This window comes from Medicago sativa, chromosome 3 (genome assembly GCF_051527215.1).
Source record: "Medicago sativa cultivar Bolivia chromosome 3, Bolivia_mono, whole genome shotgun sequence".
NCBI lineage: Eukaryota > Viridiplantae > Streptophyta > Magnoliopsida > Fabales > Fabaceae > Medicago > Medicago sativa.
Genome location: NC_140751.1, coordinates 24578822 through 24605589, shown reverse-complemented (window position 1 = coordinate 24605589; position 26768 = coordinate 24578822). Strand labels below are relative to the sequence as shown.

Here is a 26768-nt window from a genome sequence, read left to right as displayed (position 1 = left end):
CATCCACTCGGCTTTTGATGAAAGGTTTGCGAGAATCCACTCGGCTTTGTAAACATTTGCGAGAATCTACTCGGCTTTTGATAAAAGTTGGCCAGAATCCACTGGGCTTCATAAGAGTTTTGCGAGAATCCACTCGGCTTTTGATAAGAGGTTGCGAGATTCCACTCGGCTTTTAATAAGTTTGCCGGAATCCACCGGGCTTTCAGTGAATGACATCTCTGGACCAGACACACAGGGGCAGACGCTTGAAATACAATTGAAATAGGACACAAGGTGGTCAATGCAATCATGTACGAATGATATTTGTATGCAAGTTATGTGTGCCTGAATGTTAATGTATGAGTACATGAATGCATGAATGTATGACTGTATATGACAGGTGAACTTGATGAAACAAAAGAGGATAGGTAAGATGAGAGATAGACTGACACCGCAGTACAAACACTCGACAATCTTCATTGGGGATAACATTACTGGAGATGAGTTAAACACTGTCAGGGTAAAGCCCATACTCAGACCACTGGTGGGGAAACAACCCATAATCAAACCATTGAAGGGAGAATGCCCCATAATCAAACCACTTGAAAGGAAAATGCCCCATAATCAAACCATTGAAGGGAGAATGCCCCAATAATCAATCCACTTGGGGAAATAGCTCATCAATTAACAATTTGGCAGAAGTCGCCATCTCTAAGGGATAAAATACATCAATCAAGTCACAGATGGGAGACACCGTCAATTAAACCATAGGCAGGAGTCGCCATTCATCAAATCACCGGCAAAAGTCGCCATTTCTCAGGATAAAACCCATCAATCAACCAATCTGGCAAAAGTCGCCACTCGTAAGCCAGCACAAAGTGCATTCTTTCCATTTGGCCCACTTGAACTGTGATACCTCTGTCTTTTTATTCATTTTTTGTATTGTTTTTTCTTTTCTTTTTTTTTGAAAGTCCCTAACTTTTGTCTGGATCGCCCTTTCAGGTTTTCAATCCACCGGGAGTATATATATTTTTTTTATGCCCCTAATTTTTGCCTGGACCGCCCTTTTCGGGTTTTCAGTCCACCGAGACGCTCATTTTTGGCTTAAGCCGCCCTTTCGGGTTTTTGACTTAGCGAGCTCTTTTTTTTTGTATTCTTTTTTCTCTTTTTTTTTTGACAGAGGTCATCGCACATCACTTGTTCATAACTATCTTGCAGAGTTTAACTGTCCTTGGGACGAATGTTGATGTATGCTTCTCTTACTCATAAGTTCAAAGAAGATGTACCTGTTGTTTATGCTTTTCAAAGGACATTAAAAAAGATTTTTTATTTTATTTTTTGCTTTAAGTATTCACATCAAAAATAGAAGAAAATTATGCAAACAGAATAAATGAGAATTTCAAATAAATAGGCACAGACTCAAATTAGATGTAAAGGAGTGGTGACCTGCCAAAGGCATGGTTCCACAGATTTTAAAAAGTTTGGAAAATGGTAATTATATTGGAAAAGGTACATTGAACACAACAACCGCTATACTCTCTAACAACTTTGAATTCCACTGTTCCGAGTCTTTGATTTGTAGATGCTTCATATCGGAGATCTTTTGACAGTTGAAAATGCCCCAGATGAATCATATATGAATTGATGTAGTTACCTTGCCATAAACCGGAGGTCTTTTGACAGCTGAAACGCCCCAGATGAGTCATATCTGTTTTGATGCAATTACCTTGCCATGAGTTGGCGGTCTTTTGACGGCTGAAATTCCCCAAGTGAGTCATGTCCGACCAGATGCAGTTACTTTGTCATAATCCTTAACTTTTGCATAGGTCGCCCTTGCGGGTTTCAACCTATCAGGATAAGCACATTTTTTTTATGTCTCTAACTTTTGCATGGACCGCCCTTTCAGGTTTTCAGTCCATCGAGACGCTCCTTTTTGCCTAAGCCGCCTTTTAAGGTTTGCGGCTTATCAAGCCTTTTTTTTACAAAGTATTTCTTGACTGCATCGGTATATACAAGTTTGTCATTATTCTTTGTAATTTGGCATCCATTTGCCCTTGGAATCGGGTAACATATTTTTGAGCACAAAGCCATTTTCTTGACATTCACGGGGATGAGCCTTCTTTGTCGAATACTTGATATAACTGTCTATGGCACACGACAATAACACTTTTGAATTTCAATCAAGTTTAGCTTTCATTGAAACTTCCGTTGCCGGGACTTTGACCTCCATGTGAAGCATTGCCTTTATATTGTATACTGAGGGATGGTGGGGGGGTTGCCCCTGTTGAAGTGTGCACTTGAAGTATAACATCTCTGCAAGGCAGATGGTAGCATCTCGTGCAAGTCTTTGTACATGAAAGTCCTCTTCTGGACAATCTTTCTTGATATTCGCAGCTTCGATGGCCAAGATGCCCCAGTAGGCGAGAAATCACATTGGAAACTTCTTCTTCATACTCCTCTTCAGTCTCGGATACAAGGAACTCAAAGTTGAGAGAGAGTACAGGGTTTAAGTGTTCAACGGGTTTATTAATGCATGATTTGATTATTGATATAAACATTATGATTATGCAAATATGTGGAAATGATTTAAAGAAATGAATTTTTGGTTTTTTGTATTACCATCTTTCCAGAAAATGCACAAAATAAAAACAAAGTCGGGATCAAAGCGACCATTTAATTAATGATGAAAATACATAAAGCAAAAAGCCCTAAACAAGTTCACTTCCGTCTCGGGTAGGACGAAAGGATTTTTTTGAAAAACATAAAGCAACAAACAAACATATTAATTAAACAGATGAGTAGTAGAAATAAACATCAGCAAGGACCCAATTGCAGCTAAACGTTCCATGTGTCAATCTTAGATACCAAGATCCGATAGCGGATTAACTTGCACATTCCGATTCAAACTCTTCAAAAGGTATGAGATTTTTCTGGATCAACTTCTGAACTATCTTCTGCAATGCACAACAGTGCTCAATATCATGACCTGGTGCCCCTTGATGGAAAGCACAGAAGAGGTCGGGCCTGTACCGGGCTGACAATTTTGCTGGCGTTGGCAGAGGTGCCTTGGGATAGACCAAATTCCTTTCAAGCAACTTTGGAAACAACTCTGCATACGTCATGGGAATAGGGTCAATCTGTTTCCTTGAAATCCGTTGTCGAGGCTGTTGTTGATATTGCTGAAACTGGGGTTGATAACCCGAACTTTGCGGAGCATTTGTGACAGGCATAACAGCGGCCACAGGATGATAAGCCAGATACTGTTGTTGAGGTTGACTTTCTGTCACACTCATTTCCTGGTCTTCCTCTTCTGAACCATTAGTGGGAACAACTTCTTTGATCAAATGTCCTTTTCGAACCCAATCTTCAATACGCATGCCCGCGGTCATCATATCCGCGAAATCGCCAGATGCACTTGCAAGCATATGCTCAAAATAGAACGGATCCAGTGTTTCCAGGAAAATCTCGGTCAATTCTTTCTCTTCTAGACGTGGACGAACTTGTTCAGCGAAATCTCTCCAACGTTGGGCATAAGCTTTGAAGGATTCATTATCATTCTGAGTCATGGCCTGTAGTTCCTTTCTGTTTGGGGCCAAGTGCAAGTTGTAGTTATACCGCTGAACGAAAGCCTCACACAAATCACTGAAAGTTTTGATATCATCCTTGCTCAGACTCATATACCATATCAGTGCGGCACCAGTCAAACTATCTTGGAAACAGTGGATAAGGAGCTCATCATTGCCTACTTGAGCAGACATCTTTCTCACGTACATTACCAAATGAAGCTCAGGGCAAATGTTCCCTTTGTATTTCTCAAAATCAGGGACCTTGAATTTGGGTGGTATCATGACATTGGGAACCAAGCAAAGATTATAAGCATTTTTCCCAAACAATTCTTTCCCACGAAGAGCTTTCAATTCCAACTGTATTCTGTCAAACTTTTCTTCCAGTTCAGCTATCCGGTCGTATGCAACCACATTTTTTGAGTGATAAATTGGCCCAGGGCCCTGCTGAGTAGTATGAATCAAAGGAGCTGAGTAAGTCATAGCAGCTTGAGTGAACAAAGGGCCCGGTTGTGGGATATGCTTTGTCTGTTGCACAAAAGGAGTTTGACCCTTAGAGACACCAGGACGGAATACTTCACCAGAACTTAAAGGTGTACTCCAGAGATAACCTTCCAGCATAGCATGTTGAGGAGTACTAGCAAACACTGTTGAAATTGGGGTAGTGGAAGCAACCGTCTGAGCTTGAATGCTGCCAACTGGAAGAGACAATGGCTGACTGTGTTGAACCGTCATCAAAGATACTAAGTTCCTCAAAATCTCATTCTCGGCCCGGAGGGTTGTCACCTCTTCCCGAAGCTTGTGGTTCTCTTGTTCAAGATGATCCATCCTAATTTGATCAAGTGTTTGTAGATACGAGTAGCCTGATGGATTGACCTTTTGTAGAAAGAACCAAAGTATGAGACACGGACTAGAAACTATGAATGCAAAATGATGCATGATGTGCTTATGCAAAAATATACAATCTTTTTGTTATCGAAGGATTTGTCAAGGCGAGTGTAAACATTGCAAAGGAACATGGCTTCATTTGAATATTGTAAAGATATTGCAATAGGTTTCCGTTTCAAACGGTAAGAACAAAACCAAGGACAAAGTTCTTTAACGAAAGCAAAAGCTTAGTTAAGATTTTTGGAATTGTATTGCTTGGTGTTCATTCTTACAAGGCCCATACCTTTGATGTTTACAAAAAAACTTGACTAAGTCCTTCAACATTTTTTAATGGGTGAAAAAAAAGGTTTATGGATGAATGCATGTATGTATGGTTATGCTAGAATACATAGAATACATGAGGGGTTAGATTCACAATGTTGGAGTTGAAGGTAACGCCATTTGGTAAGGACTCTGGTTTCCATTTGCATTTGTAACAAAGGTTCTACCAAGTTCCCAAATTACAACTACCCTCATGGACTTATCGGTGCGTAGGACTGCTCCTAGACCAACAGTATTCATAAGGAAGTCTAGTTTGAGTGTAGTATCGCGTGACGACTAAAGTCAAGACTGCTCTTGGTTTAGCCACCGCACTACGTCCTAGAAAGGCCAAGATGGGTTAAAGGTAATCTAAAGGTCCTCAACGCTTGATGGGTTTCAAAAATAATATCGCCAATCACGACTGCTCATGGTGACGTATATTTACTCTTGAACCCACGTTGAGTGGAGTTATATCACATGCACACATAGGCAGGACCGCTCCTGGTATGGCACTATGATCGTACTCCGTCCTATCATATGTTTCACTCAAGTCCGGGAGTAGGACTTTTATTTTTCTCACCCCTCACGTATGAATATTTACAAAGTATATACAAATGATAAAGCATAAGAAATAAAGAAAGAAAGGTGGGCTTAACCCGCGTAGGATCCCCAGTGAAGTGGCCATTTTTGTAGAACAAGATTTTCGGGTGTCAAGCCATTAATTGGACTTGAACCTTCAATCTACCGGACTTGCTCGATTTTATTCTTGGGAAGGGAAAAATGAGATAGAAAAACCCTTTTTGGATCCGGGGGTCGGTTACGATTCGGGAAGGTGTTAGGCACCCGCGTCGTTCACGGTACTCCATGAGAACCTCTTTCTAACTTTATTTTATTTGAAAATTTGTTGTTAAAAGTTGAAGTGAAAGAATGGAGGGAGAAGAAGTAGGAGTTTTGGTTATTTTTATTTGATCGATTTGAAAGGATTAAAGCCTCTGCCTACGTACCCTTAAAGGGATCAAAACCGTCGTAGTTCGCTCTTATAAAAATATTTTTGTGGGTTATGCTGATTTTAATTATTTTTGAAAATGGTTTTCAAGAAGGGGATTGAGGGGCCTCAAGGCTCTAGAAAGAAAATAGAAGTGAGGTTGTTTCATTTTATTTGCGAAATTTAGTCTAAGTTTAATTAAAGCTTCGTTGAAAATTTGATTAAGAAAATAAAGAAAAAATCTCTTGGATTTGGATCCAAGGTTTATTAAGAAAAGGATTTGACTTTTGCTTATTTGATTTTTGAGATGAAAATGATTTTTCTAACTAACGGAAAGCTAGCGTAATAACGTGAAACATAAAGCGTGCGTAAAGCGGTAAATAAAATGATAGTGTCGGTGCTTGTGTTACCTACATTATTACAAAAATTCCTAGATACATTCTATGGCCTCTTTGCCAAGCTACAAACCAATGAGAAAAAATATACATCCATTTCCTAGTTATACACACTAATATCATGGAATTTAAATAAATTGCAAGAAGAAGAAAAATGCAAGAGGTTATACTAGAATTAAAGCAAGCAAGATAATAAGAAAGCTTAGAGGTATGACATACTAGGATGGCTTATCAAATAAAATGCGTGATGTTGAAGTTTTAAGGAAATGCGTGAAGTAAATATTGAAATATTAAAGCGAGATTAACAAAAGATATTGTGGAGTAAAAACATTTAAAATGCATGGAATAAAGCCTTTTAAAACATTAAAGCAAAATAAAAGTGATAGAGATTGAAGTATTTAAAATGCTTGGAGCGAAATCACAAAATAGGTTTAAAATGCATGAGTTGATGATATAGGATTTGATCTAAAAATGCATGAAGGCATAACTAAAATTAAGCAAGCTACCTAATAAAACAAAGTGTGATAAGAAAAGAAAGAGATTTGAGTTAACAAGCGCAGAAACATGATTAAGAATTAAACAAAATACAATAAAGTAGTGCAATATATGCAGAAATGAGTTGAACAAAGGAAAAAATATAGGAATAAGCTTAAAGCATCATATGAGTTTTAAGAAAGATGAAGATGCATGAGATGATGAATAATTAAAACGCAAAATAATATGACTAACATAAATGGAAAAAAGTAAGTACAGTAACAAATAACACAGGAAAATATTTCTTGTAAACTCTAGAGGAAAATTTTAAGTAAAAGAAAGCAGAAAGTAAAATAGTGGTGTGATTTGCAGAATTGTAGTAAAAAAAGGAACAGTTGGACTTAATAAAACAAATTGGCTCCAATCGAGATCAGATTTGAACCGTCTAGATGCATTTATTACTTTTTTCCTAAACATACCCCTAATTAATACTACTAACTTGTCTTGAAATATGAATAGTCAAATTTAATACACATATAAACAAAGGACAATTTGGTAATATTTATACACAAAACAGCCACATTAATTACACTGACAACTTTTCTTAAGAAATGTGAAAAATACAAAGGGGGGTTACATTAAGGGACGGAGGGAGTATCTTTTTACCAAATAAACAAACTCTCTTCTCTCTCACTAAACAAACAGCCGCCCCCATACTTCTTCTTCTCCGGCCAACAACAATTTTCCGGCGCGGTGGCCGGTGGTGGACCGCCGTGCCGGAACTCCAAAACTCAACCAAGTTCAAAAATAAATTCAGTTTTCAATATCCTTTTTCTCATAGAACTCGAATCCAGACTCACAATCTTCAAAATACAAGCACAAAAGCCTAGATCTACAATTCTTAAAACGGAAATCTTAGCACAAACATAAGAGAAAATGAACGAAGAATACCTGCGGTTATGAATGGAGAAAACAACAACGAACGGAAAACTTCTTACTCTTCACGAATCCAGCGATCTTCTTCTTTGATTCATTTCAGCTTCTGGACATGGTTGAGGTTTGGATCGGTTACCGCTTTCTTCTCCTTCAACTCCTTTGAATCGGTTGTGGATTCGGCCTTTGTGGCTTGTGATGAAATTGTAGTGCTGTACGAAACCTCCCTACTTCTTCTCTGTTGCGTTTCTGCTGTTGGATTTGTGTTGACAGTGGTGTGTTGAGCGTGGATATGAGTTGTTGCTGTACCGCGAACTTTCCTTCTCCTCAAACCGGTTCAAACGCTGTGCTTAGGTGTTGATGTTGATCCCGACGGTTTGGTTGTGATGAGAACCGAAATCGGTTTTGTTTGTTGATTTGATGTATGAACAAATATTGTGATAGAGTAGTGGATACGAGTTCTGAAATGATGGTTTGGGCGTGGTTTCAAATGAACACAGTGTTGGTTCAAGTTTTGTGTGAAATTTGCTTTTGGAAAATTAAGTGTTCATGATGATTTTTGATTTATGGGGAGTTTGATCTATTTTCCTTTCACAGCCGCAGTAGAAGGTGTTTGTGTAATTCTGTGCCAAGCCCCCTTTTGCCAATGATTGGCACCACTACTTATAGTAAAAAAACTAGGTTAAGACTAGTGACTGAATTGGACAAAAATACCCTCTTAAAGGGACCTATGCTACTTGGCCAACAAGACACTAAAGATATTTGGGCCTTGGACTAAAATTAAACAAAATAAGATATTTTTTTTTGAGCAAAAACAAAATAAGATATTGACAATGATAAAAAGGGAAACGAAAATGACATTAAAAATAAAAAGAAAAAGAGTTAAAATAAAATAAAATACTAATAACTAAAATAAAAACGCAAGATATAATAAAAGTGATAATAAAAATTAAAATTGTCCTTTCGGGATCAAAAATGAGGTATTTCAAAATAACTAACTGCCGAAAATTCTGTCTGAGACGACGAAATTACTCGGCGTTAAAAGTACGAATAAAAACGGTAAATACAAAGAAAAGTGGTCAAAATTTGGGGTATGACAACGGGAAATCAAACAGCGCCGCACAAGACGACGAACAACAAACCACCACACTTAGATGATGAAATCACAAAGAAAAACCTAGATCTATGTGAAAATCACTTATTTAGATTGAAATAGAGAGAAAAAGATGAAGAGGGTGATTTCATGTCAAAAATTGACCCAAAACCACCCCCTCAATGAAGAAACTGTACTTGGTAATTTACTTGATATTTTGACAACCATGCATAGTCAATTTAGAGCATACACATCACTTATTAATATTTTTTATTGAAAATATTTTTTTTTAAACAGTGGGAGAGATGCAACACAAAGACTTCTAAGGGGGTCACCCATTTAGTATTACTCTTGCCCAAACACGTTTAACAGAGTAGTTCTGATGTGATCAGGTGCATTAGTGCTGATATGATCACACCTTTTAATGAAAGTATCTATTAATTACTCAATGGTTTCAATTGTTATAAACTAAAAACAGTCTTTAAATAAGTCTCACTTAATGTGCATAGAGAGAGCGATCATTGCACAATTTTTTTTGCGATGCCCGATCGCTCTTCACGAGTAATAGGTGTGTGTGACCTTTAGACAAGTTCTTTCGTTGAAGTTAAAGTCTATGCTGAGGCTTGATGCCCCAGACTCAGTCATGTTCCTAATGCTTTTGTTTTATTTTGGCTTTCTACCAAAAAAAAGTTATAGCATCAACCAATGAAAGATGTGGTTCATGATAGGTCAATTTTTTCTCTCTCATTTGTTGTTGGATAATATGGAAATCACGTAATAAAGAATCTTTCAATGATACTTCCTCCGTCCCGCAATAGATGACCTATTTAAAAATTTGCAATTTTGAACTAACTTACTTTGATTATATTTTTCTACTAATATACAAAAATAAATAATATCATATAAGATGTCGTTAGATTCGTCTCGATGAGAATTTTCAAAATATCAAATTTTCATAATTTTTTCTAACATATTATTCAAAATATTTAAGCTCAAAATTATGCATTGGAATGCGTAATATGATCAACTGTGTCATGTATTATGGGACGGAGGGAGTAATAACCTATCTTTGGAATATTTTTAGCCAAATTACTACTTCTTTTTTCACTCCGTTAAGAAGGCTTTTGGTGGTTCTAATAAGGTCTCAACCCCTAGACTTGTTTCTTGGCACCCTCCCCCGAAGAACACAATAAAGATCAACATTGATGATAACTCCATTGTTAATCCAGTATGATTTGACTTTGGTGGTCTTTGGAGAAACACTTTTGGAGGTTGGATCACAGTTTTGGTAGGAAGTTATGGTTTCACATCCAGTATTAACGCTGAACTTCAAGACAGTTCTCATGGTCTTTATATTACTTGGAATCATGGTTTTAGAAATGTGATTTGCGGTTTGTTTAGATCTATTAAGACTCGAATGGCATGCTCTTATTTTACCCAAAAGAACTAGTAGCATATTTTATTTTTGGGTTAATTAAGTTTTTGGTCCCAGTATATCTGCAGTTTTGTTTTTAGTCCTTATAAAAATAAATCACACTTTTTAGTCCATATAAAATTTTCCGTTAGTATTTTTAGTCCCTGTTAAATTAAAATTTGTTCAATTATGCTTAAAATTTTAATTTTTTTAATGATTTTTTACATACTTGTTTAAAACATTATATAACGTTCCGTCGCAATAAGTTAGCTCAAAGTTTTATTTTTAGGTCCAAATATTCGTTAGTTTTATCTTCAATTTTTGGCGTTTTAAAAAAATTATATTTAATTCATTACATGTTAAAAAATCCTAATTTTTTTATAAAAGAGATTATTATAATGTTCTTAACATGTCTGTTAAAAATCATTTAAAAATATAAAAGTTTAAGTATAATTAAACAAATTTTAATTTAACAGGGACCAACATATACTTTTAGTCCTTGTAAAATTAAAATTTGCTTAATTGTGCTTAAACTTTTAAATTATTAACATATTTTTTTACATACTTATTTAGAACATTATACAAAGTTCCTCCGCAAAAAAGTAACTCAAAATTTTATTATTAGGTCCAAATTTTTATTAATATAATCTTGAAATTTTGGCTTTCAGAAAAATTCATATTTAATTCATTACATGTTAAAAAACTAAAATATTTAATAAAAGAGTGTCTTACGATGTTATGAACATGTCTGTAAAAAATCTTTCAAAAATTTAGAAGTTTAAGCATAATTAAACAAGTTTTAATTTAACAGGGACTAAAAACACTAACGAAAATTTTTGTAGGGATTAAAAAGTGTGATTTGTTTTTATAAGGATTAAAAACAAAACTGCAGATATTTATAGGGACCAAAAACTTAATTAATCCTTTATTTTTTCTTTTGAAATCGACAATAAGCAAGTGATCCGCTCAAAAAAAGACAATTATATTTATTTTTTATAACGTAAAAGACTAAATCTAAGAAAAAAATAATATAAAAAACAAAAGTGTTTACTAAACTTAAATTAATGTACAAATTGTGTAATTTTGTCTAAATTAAAATAAAATTGAAAATATTAAATTAAAACAAATAGAAGGACGACTTAGCAAACAATTAGGCATGAAAAAACATGATGAATATGTGTACTAAAAAACGATGACATTAAAAGTATAAGTTGTAATTCAGCTATTAAATTTTGTTTGATCTATTAAATTTACAATGTATATGACCCGTGCGGTATCACGGGTGTAAAGGTCTATTTGGCTAACAAAAGAGCGAAAACAAGAAAGCCCAAATGAATTCACTCTCAAACTCTTAAAAACAGTAGGGCAAAGGTCTTCAAAGATTAATTCTTCTACTTTTTCAGTGAAAGTCGAAGAAGAAGAAGAGAAACAAAGGTTCAAAAACGCACATCCATGTAAGTATTTGCGTTTCATGCTTAACATCTCTTACAAATGGGTTGTTTCACAAATTACTTGGTACTTGAATTTTCTATTCTCCTTTTATTCTAAATGTTTGAGTCATTCAATCTGTGTGAATATGATAATGAATTAGGTTATTTCTTATGGGTATTTGTTCGTTGCCTTGCCATAAACTAGTTTTCGACACTGGCTCGCAACGCTACATGTAGACACCCTTAATTTAAAAAAGGTTAATAACTTAAGGGTTATGCTAACAAGTGTCCTTACACTTGTTAAGGATTCAAAAGATGAAATGATTTATATATTTTATGTAGAAAAGTCCTTTTTTAAATTAGATGCGTAGCGGACACTGCGACACGCCTAATCCTAGAGATGTATGTGCTTCATAGATATGCACCACCGATGCTTCAGACGAAAGGTGTGTCCGATATATGTCATTGTTATGTTTGATATTCAACCACTTCCATTTTCGTAAATTATTATCGTTGTCTATGTGTAAGTGGCAATGTTGTGTTGTGTGTCTATATCAGTGCATCCAAACGATGTACTATGTAATGATCATTGTCTGCACGTTTATGCTTTTCACTTGCTTTTAAGTTTTAAGACTAGAAGTTATTTTGTTAAGAACTATTTTATATTGAAAAGTTTGTTGAGTATTGACTTGTTTAGGATTTGAAACTCTGTTAAAAATCAGGAAAATTGTGCAGTAGTTTTTATGTCGTTTAATGGTGTTAGAGTGGTATGGCTTTGAGCAAGGGAAGTTCACGATTGGAGTGAGATTTATAAACATTTTATTTAGCTAAAATTTGCATGGCTAAATCGGGTCAGCTTTTTTTCTTCTCCATATAGCCGAATTGTGTTACTTGGAGTGATTAAAAATATGAAGATATTCAGGGTCTTGAATGGGAATATTATTATGCTTAGTCATCACTATCTCACTTCCCTCCATTAAGGTTAGTTGTAAAGGGTGCCATCATTCGATTTCACGAGGTTCACTCAATACATCTCTCCCTCAGTAGTCAGTCCCTCATACCCTTGCATTGCTTTTGGGTATGGAGGGTACCTTGAAAGATTTGAGCTAGATTAGAAAAAGATCAGGGATTCCATCCATCCATATTCTATTGTAATTCCATTGATGACTTACTCAAGGACATGCCAATTTTGAACTTATATATCTGTTATTTGGTTGTGTACAATTTTATCAAGTTGGTTCTGGTTATGAGTAATTTTTCTGATATTGTTGGATGAATCAGATTGTGGATTGAAGAACACTAATTGGGAATATGGGACAACCATACATTTTTTTGCAGTAAGCCCTTTGCTGTTCTTCCTCACAAGTGTCGACTATTTGCCCTGTCTTCTGCCTTGGCCCGGTCTCCTTCAATTATTAGAGCTGGCTAGGAATTGTAGAACGCTGTGTACTCTTAATGTTGTACATGCCCCACCCACTCCATACTCGCCTCTTTTGAACTGCCAAAACAATCTCAAAACATGCGTAAAAGAAAACGAATTCTTGAGCTATGGCATCCATACATTAATCAGAAACCATTCTAACCCTCAAGTTTCTCGATTTCTTCAAAAGGGCTTCTCTGAAATTTCTGAAGGAAATGTTGGGAAAGCATTGCATGCACTTTGCATGAAAGATGTTATTCAACAAAACACATTCTATACAAACACCTTGATTAACATGTACTCCAAGTTTGGTAGCATAAAATATGCTCAACATGTTTTTGATAAGATGTATGATAGAAATGATGCTTCATGGAATAACATGATATCGGGGTTTGTTCGAGTGGGTTGGTACCACAAGGCTATGCAATTCTTTTGCCACATGTTTGAAAATGGTGTCACACCAAGCAGTTATGTAATTGCTAGTATGGTGACTGCGTGTGATAGGTCAGGGTGCATGACTGAAGGGGCACGTCAGATTCATGGTTATGTTGTCAAATGCGGTTTGATGTCTAATGTGTTTGTTGGTACTAGTTTGCTGCACTTTTATGGTACACATGGTTCGGTTTCTGAGGCTAACAAACTTTTTGAGGAGATTGAGGAACCAAATATAGTCTCTTGGACTTCTTTGATGGTTTGCTATGCAGATAATGGGCATACAAAAGAAGTTCTTAATATTTATCGGCATTTAAGACACAACGGGCTAATTTGTACTGGAAATACAATGGCTACAGTTATTAGAACTTGCGGAATGTTTGGGGATAAAACCATGGGATATCAGATCCTTGGAGATGTCATCAAATCTGGATTAGACACTAGCAGTGTCTCTGTCGCAAATTCCCTTATATCCATGTTTGGTAATTATGATAGTGTAGAGGAGGCGTCCTGTGTGTTTAATAACATGAAGGAACGAGACACTATTTCGTGGAATTCAATTATTACTGCAAGTGCACGTAATGGTCGTTTTGAAGAATCTCTAGGACACTTCTTTTGGATGCGTCGTACTCACCCAAAAACAGATTATATTACTATCTCAGCCTTGTTACCGGCATGTGGTTCTGCACAACATTTGAAGTGGGGAAGAGGACTTCATGGTCTAATAACAAAATCTGGATTGGAATCAAATGTTTGTGTATGTAATAGTCTTTTAAGTATGTATGCTCAGACTGGATCATCTGAAGATGCAGAGTTTGTTTTCCATACAATGCCAGAGAGAGATTTAATTTCATGGAATTCCATGATGGCAAGCCATGTTGAAGATGGAAAGTATTCACATGCCATTCTACTTTTGATTGAGATGCTCAAAACAAGAAAGGCAACAAACTATGTAACTTTTACAACCGCATTATCTGCGTGTTATAATTTAGAAAAACTAAAGATTGTTCATGCCTTTGTGATTCATTTTGGTGTACATCACAACTTAATCATAGGTAACACATTGGTCACCATGTATGGGAAGTTTGGATTGATGGATGAAGCACAAAAAGTGTGCAAAATTATGCCTGAGAGAGATGTGGTAACATGGAATGCACTGATAGGTGGCCATGCTGATGACAAAGATCCAAATGCCTCAATTCAAGCATTCAACTTAATGAGAAGAGAAGGTTTGCCTTCAAACTACATTACTATTGTCAATCTTCTTGGCGCTTGTATGTCTCCTGATTATCTTTTGAAACATGGAATTCCAATCCATGCACACATAGTTGTGGCAGGATTTGAATTAGATACGTATGTCCAAAGCTCCTTAATTACAATGTATGCCCAGTGTGGTGATCTTAATACAAGTAGCTGTATTTTTGATGTATTAGCTAATAAAAATTCTAGTACTTGGAATGCCATTCTTTCTGCAAATGCTCATTTTGGTCCTGGTGAGGAAGCACTAAAATTTATTGCAAGGATGAGAAATGATGGGGTTGACTTGGATCAGTTTAGCTTCTCCGTAGCTCTTGCTACTATTGGTAACTTGACATTACTGGATGAGGGTCAGCAGCTTCACAGCTGGATTATTAAACTTGGGTTTGAGTTAGATGAATATGTTTTAAATGCTACAATGGATATGTATGGAAAATGTGGAGAAATTGACGATGTATTTAGAATCCTTCCGATACCGAAAATCAGGTCAAAGAGGTCTTGGAACATTTTAATATCAGCATTGGCCAGACACGGGTTTTTCCGCCAGGCCACAGAGTCCTTTCATGAGATGCTTGATCTTGGGTTGAGACCTGATCACGTCACATTTGTTTCACTTCTGTCTGCCTGCAGCCATGGGGGTTTAGTGGATGAGGGTCTTGGGTACTTCTCTTCAATGACCACTGAATTTGGTGTTTCTACTGCAATAGAGCATTGTGTATGCATAATTGATCTTCTTGGCCGGTCAGGAAGGCTTGCTGAGGCTGAAGCTTTCATTGATAAGATGCCTGTCCCACCGAATGAATTCGTGTGGCGTAGCTTGTTGGCTTCTTGCAAAATACACGGCAATTTGGAGCTCGGGAGGAAAGCTGCTGATCGTCTTTTCGAGCTGAACTCGTCTGATGATTCAGCCTATGTTCTTTATTCAAATGTCTGTGCATCTACTCAAAGGTGGGGAGATGTAGAGAATGTCAGAAAGCAAATGGAATCACAGAGCTTAAAGAAGAAACCTGCCTGTAGTTGGATCAAGTTGAAAAACAAGGTTATGACTTTTGGGATGGGAGACCAGTTTCATCCACAATCTGCACAAATCTATGCAAAGTTGGAAGAGCTCAGAAAGATGACTAGAGAGGAAGGCTATGTGCCAGACACAAGCTATGCGTTACAAGATACAGATGAAGAACAAAAGGAGCATAATCTTTGGAACCATAGTGAGAGAATTGCCCTTGCTTTTGGGTTGATCAATAGTGCCGAAGGCTCGCCTCTTAGAATTTTTAAGAATCTTCGTGTTTGTGGTGATTGCCACTCTGTTTTTAAGCTAGTTAGTAAAATTGTTGGTAGGAAAATCATAGTAAGGGATTCATACCGGTTTCATCATTTCCATGGTGGCAAGTGTTCTTGTTCAGATTATTGGTAGTGAATTGAATTTCTATGTTATATATCATACTGAGTTTGATTTCGATACGTTGTGTAAATTTTTTTATACTGTTTCTGAATCATACACGCCACCAGTCCCAAATGTACAATGAAATTTAGAAAATATGAACTCCTGCAGGCTGCATTAATCTCGAAAATTGCAAATTATCTTGGTGAAGATTTGATTGTGTTACAACTAACATGATGTGTATACCGAATGTTTGACGATTTTTTATTTATTTTTTCTTCATATGCCAAATTTCGTTATTTGGACTGATTAAAAAAATAAGAATGTATTAAGGGTCTTCTTTGTCAATATTATTATGCTTACTGCTTTGTAATTTCCCTGACAACTGCAATATAAATTCATATCTCAAGTTATGGAGCTTATATTGTAAACGAATATTAACTATTACATAAAAAAAGTTATACTGTAGTAACTATAATGCTTTTATTCGGTGTTTAAATTTGGCTCAGAATCTGCTAGAGCCCAATCATGGCTGTCAGGCAATGTAAGGACAGATTTTAGGCTTAGAATCTACTTAAATCAAATAGTGGTCATTATTAAATTTGTTCGATGGTTTTTTCATTTCCCTGAAATGCTAGCCTATGACTGATAGTTGCCTGCGTGCTTGCATTCTGGATGGATTTTCTGATTTGTGTATTATGAGTGGGTAAATCTAATAATTAGTGTCAAGATTTCAATTTTCAATTGTAATATTAATAAAAATAATAATTCCGTTTTTGAAATATTCTCTTTGCTTGGTAAGTTGTGAGCAGTTTTTTCTTACTCCATTGTGAAGAGAATAAAAGAAGAATGGAGAGAAGAGAAGATTGGAGATCAATTCTACCATATTTACCAGTGGTGATGCGTTCTTCCTCTCTATTTTGGCCGTCCCAAGTGGTGGAAGCTCTCAGAGAGCTCGGATGTGGCCGAGTTGACTCGGGACGGGTCTTATTCATCTTCATTACTGAACTGAGGAACTCTCTTTCTCTCTCTCCAGAACCTTTATCCCCTTCCGCTGCACATGGATATGCCCTCTTCTTCGACGAGGTAATATACTGCAGGTAACTTCACCTTTTTAAAACCTCAAATTTTAATTTTGAATCCGAGTTTTCCTGGCATATTGGGGTTACATGGGTTTTGCTGTTTATAGCTGATCGAACCATTGTTTTATGAATAAAAACAAAGACTCGTGATTGTTTGTTTCAGCTGATATCTAGAGAGGAATGTAGGAAGTGGTTTGAGGAGGTGCTTCCATCATTGGGAGATTTGCTTTTGAGGTTGCCATCTTTGTTGGAAGCACACTATGAAAATGCGGATATGGTTATTGACAGAAAGGGAGCCACTGTCAGAACTGGTCTTCGTATGCTGGATTCGCAGGAAGCTGGAATAGTGTTCCTTACCCAGGTGTGCTTGTTACAAAATTTGTGTTTTTTTTTTGTGTGTGTGTAGAATATGCATTCTTTTAATTGTTTAAGATTGTTTAAAAACAAAATTCCACCTACAAGGCTACAAATACTTGACATTAAAATTCTTATACCTCTTTGCTTTGCGTTTGTTGGAATTAGTAGCAGTTAGTATTAATTAGTATTGGAAGTTGTGCAACTAGGAAGTAGCATTATTATTAATCTCTTTGTTAATATAAATTGTATTTACTTCTATGAGTGTATATAAATGAAGGATCAGCTGAGTGCAAATCATTCAAGCATTTCACAAATCCCTTAGTTTTCTCTCTAAATATCTCAATAGTGTTTTTACTGCGACAAGATAAAATATACCCACTCTTCAAATAATCAAAATAATACTGGTTGGCTACTTGTCTACTACTATCACACATGACTCTCACATAACGAAGGCTGCTTCTGCTGCCGTTGTATTGTACATGGTCGTGAGTTACATGCTAATGATAGTTATAATTTACAATTGCAATTTCTTGCTTTTCAGGAGTTGATTGCTGCTCTTCTTGCATGCTCATTTTTATGTCTATTCCCAGTCCATGACAGATATGAGAAACAACTTCAACCAGTTAACTTTGATGAGTTGTTTGCGTAAGAAATCTTAAGCTATACTATTCTTATTCACTTGTCCAATTGCTTGTTTTAGCATTCATTTTGATCATCATTTTCTCCTAGTGGTGTCAAACCGTCAATGGTATTTGCATGTTTGTGTTCGAGAGACTCAATGATAGTGAAAGAGAACGATAGAAGAAGTGACCATATTAAATTCCTTGTTTCACATGTTGTTACAAAATTTTCTTGAAATCCAGGTGTCTCTATGGTTGTGCCTTTTTCAGGAGTCTCTATAATGATTACACTCAAAAACAGGAAAATAAGATTTGGTGCATCATTCACTATTTTCAAAGGATAACCTCTAATATGCCTAAGGGTGTTGTCTCATTTGAGCGAAAAGTACTTCCCTGGGAAGATGATTGTATTCACATATCTTACCCAAATGCCAGCTTTTGGAGCACTTCTGTAAAACCTCTATGCAGATTTGAGGTATTTTAAGGAGATTTATTTTCAATTGTCCACAAAACTAATATCTTTCAATGATCCACTTGGTTAGTAATAGGTGATACTTTTGCATTTTAGGTTCAAAATTCAGGGCTCATAGAAGATCACTCAAGTGAAATTGTCGAAGTGGATTTTGCAAATGAATATCTTGGCGGTGGTGCTCTTCGTAGGGGTTGTGTACAGGTGCTATATGTTTATAATTGTATTATATTTCCATCCTTAACATCTTGTGCTTAAATGTTAAGCAACTGTGATAGATTCTATATGACATAGTTCCTGATATGTTTTATAAGCATAGTTCCTGATATGTCTTGTGCTTATATTTCGTATGCAATTTATATTAGCTCCTTACGCCTGTAGATTCGGCAGATTTGGATATTTTTCTTACATGAGCTTTCGACCTACTTATTTTTAATAAATTTACTTGCAATTGTCTGATATAGGAGGAAATTCGCTTCATGATCAGTCCAGAATTGATTGCTGGCATGATTTTCTTGCCGTCCATGGCGGATAATGAGGCTATAGATATTGTTGGTGTCGAAAGGTTCTCGAGTTATACAGGGTCAGTGTTACTCGATAGCTCTAAATTTCAGTTAGAATTGAATACCTTTAGTGCCTACTACTGGTTTGTTTACTTCAAATGTGATGGTCGGTTCTTTTTCAGTAGATTGAACCATTTATGATGCGTCTGTTTTCCTTCTCACTGATTTGCACACCTGGTTAGAACAGTTTTTTAATGTAAAATTGTATATCTTCCGAAGAATAGAAAAAATTGCACATTAGTGTTTTCTATACAGTAACAGTATGCATAAAATGGTGAAATATTTGTCTGATGCAATGTCTCGTTATATATTTTCAGCGTTTCAAACACAATTTGCTATTGTGTGCTTCCTTCAACCTAACAGTGATAATATCTCCTGATTTCTTTAGATATGCATCATCGTTTCGATTTTCTGGGGATTATGTGGATGACAAAGATGTAGACACCCTAGGAAGACGCAAAACCAGGATTGTTGCAATTGATGCATTATGTGGCCCAGGGATGAGGCAATACAGGGAAAAATTTCTCCTCCGGTTCGTTAACTTTCATTGATTGGTTGCGTCTCTTTAGATTCAGATTCACTGTTGTCGTATTATATTAAGATAGAATTTATAATCTAAAATCAATTGTGCTTTATATTTACAAGTTGCATCAATTTATTACCTGCAAATTGGAGTTTCATTGTATTGCTCCTAGCTGCACACAATGAAATTTAATGTTATGTTTTTTGTTTGTATTCATTTTTTTTTTGAAGTTATAACATTATCAATCGAGCTTATTCATTCCTGCAGTGAGATCAACAAGGCATTCTGTGGTTTCTTGCAGCAATCTCAATATCAACGGCATCAGAAAATACCACAAGAGAATGTATGCTCATCTTTACTGGTTGTTTTTTCCTTGACTTTCTAGCATCAATATGGTTTGCTATCTGCATTGCTCGTTGTTCAGTTATCTGTATTGAACATTCTTCGTTTCTCAGTTTGATGCTATGGAAACAAGTGAAGGAAAATATTCATATCAAGAAATCAGAAATTCTCAAAATGATTACGATATGATGGAGAATAGCAATGATATTGGGGTTGCGACCGGAAATTGGGGATGTGGTGCCTTTGGAGGAGATCCTGAAGTAAAGACCATAATTCAGTGGCTTGCAGCTTCTCAAGTAATTTTATATTTTCAGCCATCATTGTATGAATATGTACCTGTAGTCACTGCGTACTTATCTGAATGAATTAGAAATTAATGCTTATGTTTACCCCTACACCAAGGAAAATCCCATATCATGGTAGATATTTCTATGCATTCTTGTTATGAGTGTTGAGATCGAGTCAACCATATCATGTTTGATAGTTTCAATTTAGAATTTTTTTAGGGATAGTCAACAATGCCGTTAGAACATTTAAAATTTTGACGGCTGAGAACTTTAAAAATCAGCATGTGGTCACAAAAGGTCGATGAAAATGAAATATTGCAAATTGACAGCAACAATTGTAGTACTAGACTTTACCTTTGACAATTTGATCTTTCATGCTTGAAGACCTTAAACTTTGTCTTGTTTTATCAAACCCTGCAGGCTGGAAGACCTTTCATTGCACACTACACATTTGGCTCGGGGGCATTGCAGAATCTAGACAAGGTAACTTGACATATATTAAATATAGTTGTACTTGTACCTGTAAAATCTATTTGCAAGTTTGCATTCAGATTAAAGTGACATCAACAGGATTCTCTGAGCTAAGCTAATAGACTTCCATATTCAAATTAAGTTTCCATTTTTCAAATTAAGTTTCCATTTTTTGTGGTCTGTTTCAGAAATGAATAACCCACTATTTGCATTACCTCTATTAAGTTTTCAAATTGGGCCTAACTCATCCTTAAATAACTGCATTGTAAGGTTAGAAGTGTCGCTAGTTATATACTCTTTTTAGGCTTTATCTCTTTTTTAATGTGAAACTTGAGTTTTTTCTCAGTACCCTCTTCATACCGAACACTATTGAATGGTGGATGACTCGACTCAATAGGCTCTAATATCATATTAAGTTTTTATAATGGGCATATCTCATTTTTACAAAATCGGTTGTAAGATGAGGAGTATCTCTCTTTATAAACTCTTTTCATGCCTTATCATTATTCAATGTGGGAATCACATCTATCCCAATAGCCTTCTTCCTAACTAATTTTAGTAGCAGATAAATGCTAGCAACACTTAACACTCTCTTACCAACACTATTCATGATTCAGTGAAATTTATGTCAGTCCAATCATTTTGAAGATGAGCCCCACATGATTTAGTGGAATCCAATGAATTTTACTCATTCAGTAAGTGTTGGAAAGAGTGTTAAAGAGAGTGGTGACAATATATCTCTTAGTGGTGATACCAATGTGAATAAATCATCTTCATTTAGCCAAGTTCCAGGAACATATCGACTCAACTTGGTCTTTTCTTGCCATATTGATATCTCACTAGAGACTTTGGTTGGTATTGTGGCAGGTCGCATGTTGGATTTTGTCGCAGGGATGGACAGTTGGAGACCTATGGAACATGCTAGTGGAGTACTCAACAAGTAGATCAAAAGGAGAAACTAATGTTGGTTTCCTCCAATGGCTCCTGCAATCAATATATGATCATGATTCTGGGATGCATTAATTTGGTTAATATGCCTTGTTCTGTTGTCGTTGTCTGTCTGTCTTCGAAACTTTTCAGTGTTTGTTCTCTTTTAAAGAAAATTTGGCTATTACAAGGAAAAATGAACCACCGTGAAACGATTGATATAGTTTGAACCTGTATATACCTTGTATAGATCAATTATTCTTGCATAGTTGGACTATTAACTATGAAGTAAGAGCATAGTCTTAAAAACAAGTAATTTTGTTCTTGTAATAAACAAATTGCTAGTGGGAATTTTTGGTACTATGTCCCCCTCCATTGTGAATACTGGTAATTAATACTAACTAACAACCAAAGCTAGAATTAAATTTCTATGCCACTTGAGATTTTATCTATATCTATGAATGAATAATAATGTATCAACAAGTTGTTGTCTCTAAATTGAAAATTTCAACCAACTTTCCACTATGTCGCGTCATTTTTCGGAGATCAAGGCTATTTGATTAGCTTTTGACTCACTTTTTATTTCACGACTGTGAAAAAATTTATTTAAATTGGGGGGTCCGGGGGTTGGTTATATTTAGGGAAGGTATTAGCACCCTAAATATTCGTAGTACTCTACGAGAACCTTTTGGTTTTATTTAACGTTTTGTGCTATAAACTTGCTTGCTTTTTTTTATAAAAAAAAAAAAAAATGAAACTTTGAAATGATTGAAAAAAAAAAAAAAGAAGACCTAATTATCTACATTTTATTGATTTGGAAGGACGAGTGTCCTCTGCCTACGTACCCGTGAGGGATCAAAACCTCGTAGTTCGGGGTAGAAATTTGACGTTTGATTGGTTGAGTGTTTTTTATTAGTTTTTGAAAAAAAGGTTTAAAAGAATGAAAGAAAGCCAACGTGGCAAAAGAGTATTTGTTTGTGTTTTTTAATATTAAAGAAAATGGACTCAAAATAAGTTAAATTGATTGATATTTGATTAAGAAAATAAAATAAAAAAGACGGTCACTTGATTTAGGATCAAGGTTTATTATAAAAAATATTTTTGTGATTTTGATACTATTTGCATGTTTTTGTTGTTTTTGAATAATAACTAAACTAAAATTAACACTAACGGAGCAGGAAAATAAAGCGTAGGTATTTTGTGGTGACGTTGGATCACCACAAAAACCTTTAACCTAAACTAGAAAGAAAATAAAAGGCATACACACACACTCACGCACACGTGCACCTAAAGCTATTACATAAAAACCTATTATACATTCTAGGGTCTGCAATAAAAATAAAAAAATAAAAAAATAAATTACATTAAAGCCTATTTTTACATTCTATAAAATTGTGTGTGCTAAAAATAAATGACAAAAAAAAAAAACAAACAAAAAAACGAATAAAATATAGAATAGTAAACCTATAAAATTCCCTCGAACAATTTGCCGTAGACTGCTTAATTACCTGGGGACGATGGACACTTTAAATCAAAAGAATGAGTGATGCAACCTGAAAACAATTCTTTGCAATTGCAATGGAAAGCCGAACAGGAGTGGAGCAACAATGAATATGAATATATATTGATAATATATGGAATACGGCACCGAACAGCTCCTCAATACAACTGAAATTAATTAATTAGTTACATGTAGCACTAATATTAATAACAATGGCAATTGGAATTTTCGGAACATGATATGGAGCATGAATGGAATTTAAAAGCAAAGTTATGAATCTAATTCAATATGAATGGTAAATCGATGAAAATAAAACAAAGGTAATGAATAATAAATCGGTAAAAAGATGTATGGAAATAGATGAATACAACAATGGAAAATAGTAGTGATTAGAATCAAAATAACCCAACATAGCGATGAAGCATATGTATATGGATCAAGGGCTGACGTTTTCCGTGCAGCATGAATCAAAAGAAAAAATAAAAATCGAACGAAAACTCAAATTCTAGGGTTGCGGTGGCTAAAGATTGTGGTGGCTAGGGTTTTGGTTTGCAGGTTTTTGGAGTATGCGTGCGTGTGAAAATTGTGTTGTTCGGTAAAATTGTATGTGTCGGGTGAAAATTGTGTGTGTTTTTGTGTATGTGCAGGTTGGCTTTTATAGAATTAGGATTGATGTAGAAATGGAAATAACTTAGTGAAGAAGAGAACGTGTTCCTGGATTTGGCAACAAAGTGTCTTGCTCCTAAAGTTGTGGCATAGAGAAGAGAAAAATATTTTTGGACATGGACATTTTAATTTTGGACTCATTGAACTTTGACACTATTATTTTTTGAACATTTTGGACAATTAGTAAAAACTAAAATAAAAGTGATTAAAGTAAAAAAAAAATGTCTAATTAAAAATAAAAACTAGAAATTAAAATAAAAAGAGAATTAATAAAAGAAATTTTTTTTGGACCCTTGCGGGCATTTCAGACTTATTGGACTTTGCTGTTTTTTTTTTTTTTATGCCTTGGACAACTAAATTAAAAACAAGTGATTAAAATAAAATATGAAACACTACTAATTAAAAAAAAAAGATAAAAATAAAAATTGAAAAATTAAAATTGTAAAATCAAATAAAAGATGGAAATAATAAAAAAAACTAATAATAAAAATAAAGTGAGAAGAGGGCCCGAATCAGAACAAAAAAGAGGTATTTTAAAATATCTTTCTGCCGATTTTTTCACTAAAAAGTCAAAGACTAATCGGGATCGAACGGTGTATGAATGTAGGACCTTAGGTCAAAAATTGGGGTATGACAGATGCCCCTATTTAAGTTTCTTCGTCCGGAGATTTGAAGATGAAATCTTTGAGTTGACGGGACGAAGAGACTTAAATACAAAAGTACACAAATTTTTGACCTAAGATGCTGTGAAATGCTCATGATGCAATTATGAATGCAGGACGGCAAAGATGATTTGACTGGGACGAGAAACAAACAACGGGATACCCAATTAGTTAAAGAAAGGGATCCGACACTGCTGGGGAATGTAGTTTTACAGGGGAAAAGATTGTCTACTACCGCATTAGTTTGGAACGATAGCTTAATGAAGACAAAAAAAATTTAGCGACATCACTTGAACAGATAAACTGGGGATGACACTTTTGAAATTGATTGGCGACGTCTCTAGAACAGATAAACTGGGGACGACACCATTGAACTTGAAATTGAAATAGAAATTGACTGGTGACATCACTGGAACAGCTAACGCTGGGGATGACACTGGAGAAAAATGTGATTTCAAACCGTTCATTGGTTGGAACTGAAAAGTGACGAAAGGTAAACTCATGCGGTCCATTGTTTAGGACTGGCTGCTTAAAACAAGATAAAAAGGAAACTCAAGCGGTCCGTTGTTTTTGACTGGCAGCTTGAACGAGATGAAAAGGCAGACTCAAGCGGTCCGTTGTTTGGGACTGGCAGCTTGGAACAAGGTGAAAAGCAAACTCAAGCGGTCCGTTGTTTGGGACTGGCAGCTTGGAACAAGATGAAAAGTAAACTCAAGCGGTCCGTTGTTTAGGACTGGCAGCTTGGAACAAGATAAAAAGTAGACTCGAGCGGTCCGTTGTTTAGGACTGGCAGCTCGAAACAAGATAAAAAGGTAGACTCAAGCGGTCCATTGTTAAGGACTAGCAGCTTGGAACAAGATGAAAAGTAGACTCAAGCGGTCCATTGTTTAGGACTGGCAGCTTGAAACAAGATAAACTCAAGCGGTCCGTTGTTTGGGACTGGCAGCTTGAAACAAAAAGTAGACTCAAGCGGTCCGTTGTTTAGGACTGGCAGCTTGAAACAAGGCAAAAAGTAGACTCAAGCGGTCCGTTGTTTAGGACTGGCAGCTTGAAACAAGATAAACTCAAGCGGTCCGTTGTTTAGGACTTGCAGCTTGAAATAAGACAAAAAGGTAAACTCAAGCGGTCCGTTGTTTAGGACTAGCGGCTTGAAATAAGACAAAAAGGTAAACTCAAGCGGTCCGTTGTTTAGGACTAGCAACCTGAAACAAGACAAAAGGAAACTCAAGCGGTCCGTTGTTTAGGACTAGCAACCTGAAACAAGACAAAAGGAAACTCAAGCGGTCCGTTGTTTAGGACTGGCAGCTTGGAACAAGATAAAAAGTAAACTCAAGCGGTCCGTTGTTTAGGACTGGAAGCTTGAAATAAGACAAAAATGTAGACTCAAGCGGTCCGTTGTTTAGGACTGGCAGCTTGGAACAAGATAAAAAGGTAAACTTAAGCGGTCCGTTGTTTAGGACTGGTAGCTTGAACAAGATGAAAAAGTAACCTCAAGCGGTCCGTTGTTTAGGACTGGCAGCTTGAAACAAGATAAAATGTAGGCTCAAGCGGTCCGTTGTATAGGACTGGCAGCTTGAAACGATTGAGGACTGAGACGAAAGGACACGACCAAACAAGAATTTGGGTAACTGATGCAACCATGTGTGAATTGATATTATGCATATGTTGTGTATGAATATGTGAAAGTGTTAATGCATGAATATATAATTGCATGAATGTATGAATGCATGAGTATAACTTGTGTGACTGTATTCACAGTATGTGATAGATGAACTCGATGGGACAGGACACGACAGGTAAGATGAGAGGCGGACTGACATCGCAGTACAAACACTCAGCAAACTTCTTTGGAGGTGATATTATCGTGAACAAATCGAGCCGTTGACGGTGTAAAACCCGGCACAAGGTAGCAACTGATGCCTCTTGGGGAGGGAGCCCATTGTCTAACCAAAAGTCTGGAAGAAGTCGCCATTTGTAAACCGACGCAGGGTGCTTTTCCCCTGGCATGCTTCAACAGTCATTTTTTTTGTATATATTTTTTTGGTTTTTAAAAATCCCTAACTTTTGCCTGGACCGCCTTTTCGGGTTTTCAGTCCAACGGGAATATATTCTTTTTTTGTGCCCCTAATTTTTGCCTGGACCGCCCTTTCGGGTTTTCAGTCCACCGGGACGCTCTCTATTGCCTAAGCCGCCTTTTCAGGTTTTCAACTTAGCGAGCTTTGATTTTTTTTGTATATATTTTTTTGTTTGACTGTGATGGCATCTTGCTCAAGAAAGAAGCCCTCTCCATGGTGCATTGTCATGTTTCTCTTTCGGAGTGTAACCGTTCTCAAGGCGCATGCTGATGTAAGCTT

At 36.0% G+C, this 26768-nt stretch overlaps 3 protein-coding genes across 5 annotated transcripts; 2 read left to right on the top strand and 1 right to left on the bottom strand.

The window, feature by feature from the left end:
* Window positions 1–2624: 2624 nt before the first annotated feature.
* Window positions 2625–4396, bottom strand: LOC146936583 (uncharacterized). Its single transcript, XM_085751328.1, has one exon. It carries the CDS (start codon window positions 4368–4370, stop codon window positions 2862–2864), a length of 1509 nt encoding a protein of 502 aa, XP_085607454.1. The 5' UTR covers window positions 4371–4396; the 3' UTR covers window positions 2625–2861.
* A 6961-nt stretch (window positions 4397–11357) lies between these two features.
* LOC146936582 (Tetratricopeptide repeat (TPR)-like superfamily protein) lies at window positions 11358–16079 on the top strand. 2 transcript variants are annotated; one of them, XM_085751325.1, is made up of 2 exons: window positions 11358–11478; window positions 12793–16079. In XM_085751325.1, the coding sequence occupies exon 2, from the start codon at window positions 13119–13121 to the stop codon at window positions 15975–15977; it is 2859 nt and encodes a 952-aa protein (XP_085607451.1). In that variant the 5' UTR covers window positions 11358–11478; window positions 12793–13118; the 3' UTR covers window positions 15978–16079. The 2 variants fall into 2 exon arrangements, with proteins under 2 accessions (XP_085607451.1, XP_085607450.1); XM_085751324.1 differs by having other exon boundaries at window positions 12736–16079.
* LOC146936581 (poly(ADP-ribose) glycohydrolase 1-like) lies at window positions 11358–21948 on the top strand. Of its 2 annotated transcripts, none has more exons than XM_085751327.1 (12): window positions 11358–11478; window positions 16757–17030; window positions 17190–17387; window positions 17925–18028; window positions 18274–18478; window positions 18572–18676; window positions 18937–19055; window positions 19424–19567; window positions 19826–19901; window positions 20014–20196; window positions 20608–20670; window positions 21526–21948. In XM_085751327.1, the coding sequence occupies exons 2-12, from the start codon at window positions 16794–16796 to the stop codon at window positions 21679–21681; spliced, it is 1590 nt and encodes a 529-aa protein (XP_085607453.1). In that variant the 5' UTR covers window positions 11358–11478; window positions 16757–16793; the 3' UTR covers window positions 21682–21948. The 2 variants fall into 2 exon arrangements, with proteins under 2 accessions (XP_085607453.1, XP_085607452.1); XM_085751326.1 differs by having other exon boundaries at window positions 16747–17030.
* The last annotated feature ends 4820 nt before the right edge of the window (window positions 21949–26768 follow it).